The 10,707-nt window shown below is 37.7% G+C and overlaps 1 protein-coding gene across 1 annotated transcript; it reads left to right on the plus strand.

Annotated features, from left to right (window-relative positions):
* Positions 1–660: 660 nt before the first annotated feature.
* On the plus strand, positions 661–1,857 carry CABS1 (calcium binding protein, spermatid associated 1; the record flags this gene model as incomplete). Its single annotated transcript, XM_080934295.1, has 1 exon — positions 661–1,857. Exon 1 carries the CDS (start codon positions 670–672, stop codon positions 1,855–1,857), a length of 1,188 nt encoding a protein of 395 aa, XP_080790421.1. The 5' UTR covers positions 661–669.
* Between the last annotated feature and the right edge of the window lie 8,850 nt (positions 1,858–10,707).

The following is a 10,707-nucleotide window of genomic DNA, read 5'->3' on the forward strand; positions in this document are numbered from 1 at the left end:
AAACACAAAAAGCCTTATTAATCTACTAAGTTGTTTATTATTATTTTTCTACTTTAAAAATAATATTTTTCTCTCAGAAAAAGAGAACTTACATATGTCTCTACTACATAATTATCTTCTTTATTCTTACTCACAATCAAAAGTGTTTTAAATTTTAGTCATTTAAGCACCATGAATCTCAGAGAGAAGAATAACTCTACCTCCAATAATACAGGGTCACTTACTTGTAAAATCGTTGATTTCAAAAAGATGCCAAGAGCCTTCAGTCATCTGGAGTGTCGATTAGTGACACTAAACCACAAGGTACCTAGCAGGCTTGTGTATGTTTGTGTTAAGGGGCACCAGCGCCAGGCCAGAAGGTATACACTGGTAAGCAAAAACATGGTAAATCCTAGGTTTTCTAAAAATAAAATACTTAATATGGATTTTTATTTTATAGTCAGAACTCCATCATCATTTCTTCAAACATTAATATTCATTCTAGGAAATGTCTAATCACAGCCAAGAAACAGCCTCCATGGTGGGCCCTCTCATTACCTAGGTGATTGATGTAACAATCCCCATAGTGACCAATGCTTCAGTCACTATACTGGGCACTACTCCCCTGCCCAGGGATGCCACTAAGCCCAGCGGAAAGATCTGTAAGAGTGCTCAGTGCCCCTTGGCCCCATGGCTGAAAATGGATCACCCAAAATTTATTCTCATCCTCCAAGAGACAGCGGCAAAACACCAACAGAAGCAGACATTTTCTTTGGAGCTGACAGCACCATCCTTAAACCAGAAACAACTATTACCTCTGAAGGAGACCACATTACTTCAGTAAATGACTGCACACCAGATGGCGATTTTTCAACAACCGTCAACAAGCTCATACCTACAAAGGAAAAACTCAAATTAGAAGATGATATTGAAGCCAGTCTGAAATCAGCAACCCTTTCAGAAAAAGAAATTAGCACTCCGACTGAAACTCTGAACTCCAAACCTAAGGAGTTAATTACTGAAAGTTTCATTCCGGTGAAAATTGGAAATATCTCATCCCCGGTTGGTACTGTTTCATTAATAGATTTTTCCAGTAACATGGCAAGAGAAGACAGCCTCTTAGTCACCACTGGCAAAGGAGACAAAGAAGTCAAACCCACTACTGAGTTTCCTGGCATACTGGAGGACAGCGGTGACAAAGAGGAGGATGTCTCTGTCCTTCCAGATGAAAACACCGGAACTGATGCTACTTCCACAACCAACTCCGATGCTCCTGACGTTCCTGATGATGGGGCTGCCAAGGTCACCGACTCCTTTAGTTCAGAGGCTGAAATCCCTCCCTCTACTGAAAAGGAGGTAACCACCATTCCAGACATAACCAGCAATACAGAAGACAATGTAACTGAGATGAACTTGATGGCTTCGGAAGAAGATAGACCCAAAACTGTGACTAAATTAAGTGACTCTGAAGAAGAAAAATTTATCACTGTTTTTGAACTCACTAACTCAGCTGAAAAAGCCAAATTTAATGCGGAAGATGCTTTAACTGATGAGGAATCGACTGATGGAGTTAATGCTTGGATGGAAAAAGAGACTGCAAGTGAGGCAGAATCCCAAGCTGTTCTGCTTACTGCTGTTGAATCCAAGTACGACTTCGTTGTCACTGCCTCAGAAACTAACAATGCCACGGAGGAGCCACATGTTGACACAACAGATTTGCCTGGAAATGATACAACAGAGTCTGTCACTAATGTCGCAGAAGAGTTTCCTTCAGTGACCTCTGTAGTGGATTCCCTTAACCCCAAGGAGGACTTATCTATCAGTGACTCGGGTATCTTCAAACTGCTGAAAGAAGAACCAGATGATCTCATGATGTAAAACCAGAACATAAGGGAGGCCACCTAGACGTACGTGATGAGTTAAAAGATAGTTGTAATCTCTAAGAAGTTACTCAGCAAGAAAAATCGAAAAATCTTTAAAAGAAAAAATACTGTGGGCATTTAAGGCAAGTATATTAGACTTAGAAAATGCAGATAGTCATGGATAGAGGTCACACAGCAAAACACATTAGAGGGCAATTGTAAAACCAAGAACTCAGTACATCCTAGGTTCCAGTTATGTAAGAACTTAGCGCAGTGTAGAATCTTCCACATCAGATCTTAGAGGTGTGAAGACAAGCAGTAAAGGAAAACCATTCCTTGCAATATTTGATATGTGCCATGTCAGTTAATCCTAAATATTATAATTTAGTGGAACTGAGGATGTAAAAAGCATCGAGTAACGTGTAAAACTTACTGGAGCATTAAAAAGCTTTCTGAAAAGTTTTCTAAACATTTTCCTTGTTAATACCACAGATGTATTCTTTAGTTATAATACAGATTTGAATCCTTCATGAATGTAAGAATTAAAGTTTTGTGTAATTGCTTAATATACAGGTGTAACAAAGAATCAGACATATTTCATAGATCATAGTTGATGCTAGTAAAAATAAAATGTTACTTGAACCTATGTATTCATTTGAAAAAAACAATATATAAGCATGAATTGACTGTTCTTCCTGCTAAGATTTATATACTGAATTTCTGTCAATTTTTTTTTCAGATCTTAAACGTTGAATATTGTAATCTTCTTAGACAGGTGGTTAACAATTCAAGGACACACATCTTCGTTCTTTTCTGATACATACTTTTCAAGTGGGTTTGTTGTCACTGGGCTGATTCTCCTTAATAAATTATTCTGGCAGCAACTGATTTATTGTGTGTGATTTATTTGATATTCTGGTGCATAATTCTAAAGAATCTTAAATGAAAAATTAAAATTCATTGGTTAAAGAAAACCAGAAAAATGATCTTCTGTAAAGATCTATAATTTCCTTTTACTAAAAATGAAGAAATTAAAACAGGTCAAAACACTAGGTAAATATCAAATATCATATGAGACAGAGTGGGTTTAAATAGGCTCTGGCCTAAGATAATTAAAACACAATCATTTAACTATGAGATTACGAGCACTTCACCTCATGGATATCATGACTAATGTCTCTTGAACAATTAATATCTGGGAGAAAATAAGTTAGAATACTGTTTAATGTATACTCTGAAACTTTTATAAAAAATCTATTTCCCCAAATGAAGATGATAAATCTACCTATGCATATAACAAACCAAGATTAACATACTTAAAACAATGAATAATCAAAATTATATAAAAAATTAGTACACAATCCAAAAATCAAATAACTGGAAAAAAATAGCATTATATTTGGCAATGAAAAAAGTATTACCTTTATTATGGAAGTAATTTCCCAAATAGAAACACCCATAAGGAAGGCCAAAGCATGAGCCAAACAAAGGCAACCATAGACATGCCAAAGTGGACAGGAAAAGCCTGCCACAGGGCCTTAGCCATACACAGAGAACCACAGGAAATTCAGAAATTCTGAGAGTGGAAGGAGTGATCTATAAGAAGGAGCATTCCAATGGTGGTCCCATACTAACAGTCATCCTGTAAACATGCAAGGGAGCACAGTGACACAGATTGGGCATGTTGTATTTAGGAATATATAGCATGTACATATACATATAAGCGTAGAACAAGGAATGAAAAAGAGACTATGGATTTGAAAATAAAAGGATATGGAAGTTCTTGACAGAGTAAAGGGCAGGAGGAAATTACAGCAGTATAAGTTCAAAAATTAGAAAAAAATAAAGGCCCTGTGCCTCTCCTGGCATCCCATGGAGCTGGTCTTGGTAGAGGGGTTACAAGTGAGCTGTCCTGAGGGCCAGAGTGTGGGAGAGCTGGCCTTACCACTCTTCTGCCATGAGGTGGTGTTGTGATGGGGTGCCCATTCCCTTCTCCCCAGTAGCAGTCTGAGAGCTGGCCTCAAGAACAGGAGAGCAGGACTATCACAGTTTTCACACTGGCATTACCACTCCAGACAGCAGCCCTGCAAACGCTGGAGCTGTGCCCTTATGGCAAAGAAGTTGGTGAGTAACCCCCAGAATGTAAGAGAGGGAAAGCTGTCCCAACCCCCTGCGTATAGCAGCATGAGTGGGTCCTGTGCTTGATTGGCCTGCCTCCTCTCAGTGGCAGCATTGGGTGGCCTAGCTGGAGCAGTGCTGAAGAACTCCCCTGGTGGTTCAAATAAGGGACAATCAACACACCAACCAGCTTAGATACAACCCCGACATAGATCCAGGGTTCTGAGTTGACTGAACCTAAAATCTGTAAAGTCTGTAAATGGTCGGGATGCGAGAAAGGGCCAGTCCTGCTGATCCAAAGCTACAGCATCTCTACGACACAGGCAGCAACAGCATAAGCAGGAGTTCTGATGAGGATCCAGTACTGATGGTTTCCCAGAACAGAGAGCTCAAACCAGACCAATTACTCCCTATGATGAACATTTGCAAGTGAAGATGTGTAAACAGAGGGATTTAAAGTGTGACATACTACAGATTTCATGATTGTGTGTGTGTGTGTGTGTGTTGTTTTGAGAAGGCTGAAAGGGTGAGGGATATGAGGGGACAGGAAGATGAGTACTAGTAACTGGTGTACATGATGTGAAACTCACAGAGAATCAATAAAAATTATTTAAAAAAAACCCACAAAACCAATTTTTATGGAGTTTTAATCATATTCTTTTTTTCTCCCAAACTCCTCCCACATTTAGCCCAACTCTACTCACCCAACTTGATGCTATTTTTGTCTGTCTGCCTGTATCTATCTCCTTAACAGAATATTCAGTTAATTCAGGACTTGTCAAACCACATAAAATTTCACATATTTAAAAAATATAAAACTACTGTATGATTACCCATTTGACAATTAACTAAGTTTTAAAATTAATTTATTCACTTTACATGCCAGTCACAGCCCTCCCTCCTTCACAATCAATCCCATCCTCACAGATCCCTTCCCCTGTTATGTTTACTCAGAGAACAGAAACCTCCCCTCCCCCGGGGTAGCACCCTACTGTGGAACCTCAAACAACAGGACTAAACATATCCTCTCCCAGTGAGGTCTGTACTAGGCAGTACAACTAGAGGAAGAAAATCCAGTGTTAGAAAACACCCCCTGCTCTGATTGTTAGGGATCATACATGAAGACCAACCTTCACGTCTGCTACAAGTGTGTAGGCAGCCTAGGACCAGCCCCTATAAGATCTTTGGTTTTTGGTTTAGACTCTGTGAGTCCCCATGAACCCAGGCTAATAGACTTTGTAGATCTTCTTGTGGTATCTTTGATCCTCTGACTACCCAATTCTATCCCCAACTTTCACAAGACTCCCCAAGCTCTGCCTGATGTTTGGATGTGGGTCTCTGAAGCTATTTTCATCCATTGCTGGATCAGGTCTCTCAGAAGACAGTTGTTCTACGCTCTTTTGGATGCTCTATAAGCATAGCAGAGTATCAATAATAGTATCAGGGGTTGGTTCGCTTCCATGGAATGGGTCTCAAGTTGGGCCAATCATTAGTTGGCCATTCTCTCAGACTTCACTCCATGTTTTTCCCTGCACTGATTGTAGTCTGAAAAAATTTGGGGTCCAAGATTTTGTGGGTGTCCCCTCCCTCCACTGGAAATCTTGTCTGGCTACAGGAGGTGAAGATTTCAGTCTCCACATTCCCTGATATTAGGAGTCCCAGCTAAGATCACCTTCATGGATTCCCAGGAACCTCCCCTGTCCCAGGTCTATGGCTATTCTTAGAGAGGCCCCACACCAATTCATATTCTCTTTCCCAGTTTGTTGCCAACCTCCCCTCCACTTCTTCCCGAACCTGATTCTTTCCCCAACCCCTCTCCCACTCAGTCCTGTGGCGTTTTATTTCCCCTTCTGATTGAAATTCAAGTGTCATCTCTTGGGCCCTCACTACCTAGTTTCTTCGGGTCAGTATTTTGTGGCTAATGTCCACTTATAAGTGTCTTTCTGGATCTGGGTTACTTCATTCAGGATGATAGTCTCCAGTTCCATCCATTTGCCTGCAAATTTTATTATGTTTTTGTTTTTAATAGCTGAGTATTGTATAGATGTGCCATATTTTGCTTTATCCATTCTTCAGTTGAGGGTCATCTAAGTTATTTCTAGTTTCTGGCAAGTTTGAATAGAGATGCTATAAACATAGTAGAGGAAGTGTCCCTGTGATATAACTGGGCATCTTCTGGGTGCGTGTTCAGGAGTGGGATAGTTGAGTCGTGGGGTAGAACTATCCTAATTTTCTGGGAAAACACTAAATTGATTTCAAAAGTGGTTGTATAGTTTGCACTCTCAGCAGAAATGGAGGATGCATCCTCTTGAGCATGTGTTGTCACTTCTTAAGTTACCTATGTTAGCCATTCTGACCTATCTAAGGCAGAATCTAAGGGCCATTTGGATTTGCATTTTCCTGATTATTAAGGATATTGAACATTTTTTAAAGTACTTCATAGCCATTAAAGATTCCTCTGTTGAGAATGCTCTTTAACTCTATACCTCATTTTTAATTGAGTAATTTGGTTTATTGGCGTCTAATTTATTGGGTTATTTATATATTTTGAATATTAATCCTATGCCCAGCATAGGATTAGTAAAGATCTTTTCCCATTCTGTAGGCTACCATTTTGTTCTATTGATGGTGTCCTTAGCCTTACAGAAGTTTTTTAGTTTCATGAGGTCCCATTTATAATTGTTGATCTTAGTGCTGAGCTATTGGTGTTCTGTTCAGGAAAGTGTCTCCTATGTTCTAGTCAGTTCCCAAGTTCTCTTCTTTAGATTTATTATGTCTTGTTTTATTATAAGATCTTCAATCCATTGGAGTTACACCAATACATTTTATCCTATTTGTGGCAATTGTAAAGGGTGTTGCTTCCATAATTTCTTCTTCAGTCTATTTATTGCTTGTATAAAAAGGTACTGATTTTTTTTTTAAATTTTTTTATCCAGACACTCTGTTAATGGTGTTTATCAGTTATAGGAGTTTGCTGGCATAACTTTTGGGGTCATTTAAGTATACTATAATATGATATGTGAATAGTATACCTTGACTTCTTCCTTTGAAATTTGTATTCCCTTGATCTCCTTTAGCTGTATTATTGCTTTATCTAGAATGTGAAGTACTATGTCATATAGAAAAAGACTGTCAGCCTTGTCTTGCCCCTGAATTTAGTAGAATTGCTTTAATATTATCTCCATTTAATTTGAGTTGGCTATTGACTTACTGTATAATTGCCTATACTATGATTAACCATGTATCCTGTATCACTGATCTTCCCAAGTGGTTTAAAATTATGAGTGTTGGATTTGTCAAAGCCTTTTTCAACATTTCATGTGGATTTTTTTCTTTAAGATTTTTAAAAATGTATTTATTTTTTTACTAATTTTGTTAGATATATTTTATTTACATTTCAAATGTTATTGCCTTTGCTGTATTCCCCTCCATATTCCTTATCTCATCCCCTCTCCCTCATATGAGGGTGTTCTCCCACGCACCCACCCCCAACCACCTTCCTGTCCTGACATTTTTCTACAATGGGGTATCGAGCCTTGGCAAGATCAAGGGCTTCTCCTCCCATTGATACCAAACAAGGCCATCCTATGCTACATGTGCAGCTGGAGTCATGGGTCTGCCCATTTGTACTCTTTGGATAGTGGTTTAATCCCAGGGACCTCTGGTTGTTTGGTATTGTTGTTTTTATGGGGTTGAAAACCCCTTTAACTCCTTCAATTCTTTCTCTAACTCTTCCATTAAAAATTCTGTTCTCAGTTCTATGGTTTGCTGCAGGCATCAGCCTATATATTTAGAATCCACTGGCAGAGCCTTTCAGGAGACAGCTACATCAGGCTCCTGTCAGCATGCACTTCTTGGAATCAGGAATATTGTCTATATTTGGTGGGTGTATATGGGCTGGATACCCAGGTAAGACAGTCTATGGAAGGTCATGCCTTCAGTCTCTGCTCCAAACTTTGTCTCTGTATTTCCTCTTGAGAATATTTTTGTTCCCCCTTCTAAGAAGGACTGAAGCATCCCCACTTTGGTCATCCTTTTTCTTGAGTATATGTGGTCTGTGAATTGGTTCTTGGGTATTCCAAGCTTGTGGGTTAATATCCACTTTTTAGTGAGTACATACCATGTGGTTTTTAGTTTGTTTGTTTATTTTGTTTTTTTTTTTTTTTTTTTTTTGTGATTGGGATCCCTCATTTAGGATGATATTTTCTAGATCAACCCATTTTCCTAAGAATTTCATGAAGTCATTGTTTTTAAGAGCTGAGTGGTACTCCATTGTATAAATGTACCACAATTTCTGTATCTATTCCTCTGTTGAAGGACATCTGGTTTTTTTCCAGCTTCTGGCTATTACAAATAAAGCTGCTATAAATAAATCAGAGTATGTGTTCCTGTTGTATCTTTTGGGTAAATGTCCAGGAGAGATATAGCTGGGTCCTCAGGTAGCAATATGTCCAGTTTTCTGAGGAACAATCAGACCGATTTCCAGAGTGGTTACACCAGCTTGCAATCCCACCAACAATAGAGGAATGTTTTTTTTTTCCTCTACATCTTCACCAGCATCTGCTGTCATCTGAGTTTTTGATCTTAGCCCTTCTGACTGGCATGAGGTGGAATTTAAGGATTGTTTTGAGTTGCATTTTCATGATGACTAAGGATGATGAACATTTCTTCAGGTGCTTCTCAACCATCATATATCCCTCAGTTAGAGTTCTTTGTTTAACTCTGTACCCAATTTGTTAATAAGATTATTTAATTTCCTGGATTCTAAATTCTTGAGTTACTTGTTTATATTTGATATTAATCCTCTATCAGATGTAGGGTTGGTAAAGATCTCTCAATCTATTTGTTGCTGTTTTATCCTAATAATAGTATCCTTTTCCCTACAGAAGTTTACAATTTTATGAGGTCCCATGTTTCAATTCTCTATCTTAGAGAATAAGCCACTGATGTTCAAATTTCCCAGTACCCATGTGTTCAAGGATCTTCTCCACTTTATCTTCTATTAGTTTCAGCGTATCTGGTTTTATGTGGAGGTCCTTGATGCACTTGGACTTGAGCTTTGAACTGGACAATAAAAATGGATTGGTTTGCATTCTTCTCCATGCTGACTGCCATTTGGACCAGTACCATTTGTTGAAAATGCTTTTATTCACTGGATGGTTTTATCTCCTTTTTAAAATATCAAGTGACCATAGCTATGTTGGTTCATTTCTGGATCTTCAATTCTATTCCATTGATCTACATTCCTGTCTCAGTGCCGATACAATACAGGTTTTATGACTATTGCTCTGTAATACAGCTTGAAGTCAGGGATGGTGATTCCCCCAAAATTGTTTTATTGTTGAGAATAATTTTTGCTATCCTGAATTTTTTGTTATTCCAAATGAATTTGTAAATTGCTCTTTCTAACTCTATGAAGAATTAAGTTGGAATGATGAGATTGATTCTATAGATTTCTTTTGAAAAGATAGCCATTTTTACAATATTAATCATGCCAATCCATGAGCGCACGGGAGATCTTTCTATCTTCTGAGATCTTCTTCAATTTCTTTCTTCAGAGACTTAAAGTTCTTGTCATACATGTCTTGCATGGTTAGAGTCACACAGGGGTATTTTATATTATTTGGGACTATTGTGAAGTATTTGGTTTCCCTAATTTCTTTCTCAGCTTGTTTATTCTTTGAGTAGAGGAAAGCTGTTGATTTGTTTGAGTTAATTTTATATACAGCCACTTTGCTGAAGTTGTTTATCAGCTGTAAAGGTTCTCTGATAAAAGTTTTTGATTCACTTATGTATACTAATATATCATCTGCAAATAGTGGTATTTTGACTTCTTTCCAATTTTTATCCATTTGACCTCTTTTTGTTGTCTTATTGCTCAGGCTAAGATTTTGATTACTACATTTAATAGGTAGAGAGAAAGAGTGGACATCCTTGTCTAGTCCATGATTTTAGTAGAATTGATTCAAGTTTCCCTTCATTTATTTTGATGTTGGCTACTGGTCTGCTGAATATTGCTGTTACTATGTTTAGGAATGGGCCTTGAATTCCTGATCTTTCCAAGACTTTTTACCTAAAGGGGTATTGAATTTAGTCAAATGCTTTGTAATGATATGATCACATGTTTTATTTCTTGAGTTTGTTTATATAGTGTATTACATTGATGGATTTCTGTATATTAAGCCATCCCTGCATCCCTATTTGATCATGGTAAATGATTGTTTTAATATGTCCTTGGATTCATTTTTTGACAATTTTATTGAGTATATTTACATTGATATTCATAAAGAAAATTAGTCTGAAGTTTTTTTTCCTTTGGTCTCTGTATGTTTTAGGTATAAGCATAATTGTGGCTTCATAGAAGAAATTGGGTAGTGTTCTTTCTGTTTCTATTTTGTGGAATAGTTTGGAGAGTATTGGTATTAGGTGTTCTATGATGGTCTGATAGAATTCTGCTTTAAACTCATCTGGTTCTGGGATGTTTCAGGAGAACTTTTAATAACTGCTTCTATTTCTTTAGGGGTTATGGGACTGCTTAGATGGTTTATCTGATCTTAATTTAATGTTGGTGCCTGATATCTATCTAGAAAATTACCCATTTCATTCAGATTTTTTAGTTTTATTGAGTATAGGCTTTTGTAGTAAGATTTGATGGCTTCTTTGAATTTTCTCAGGTTCTGTTGTTATGTCTCCCTTTTCATTTCTTATTTTGTTAATTTGAATACTGTCTCTGTGTCCTCTGGTTAGT

This window comes from Micromys minutus (genome assembly GCF_963924665.1).
Source record: "Micromys minutus genome assembly, chromosome: 1".
Taxonomy (NCBI): Eukaryota; Metazoa; Chordata; class Mammalia; order Rodentia; family Muridae; genus Micromys; species Micromys minutus.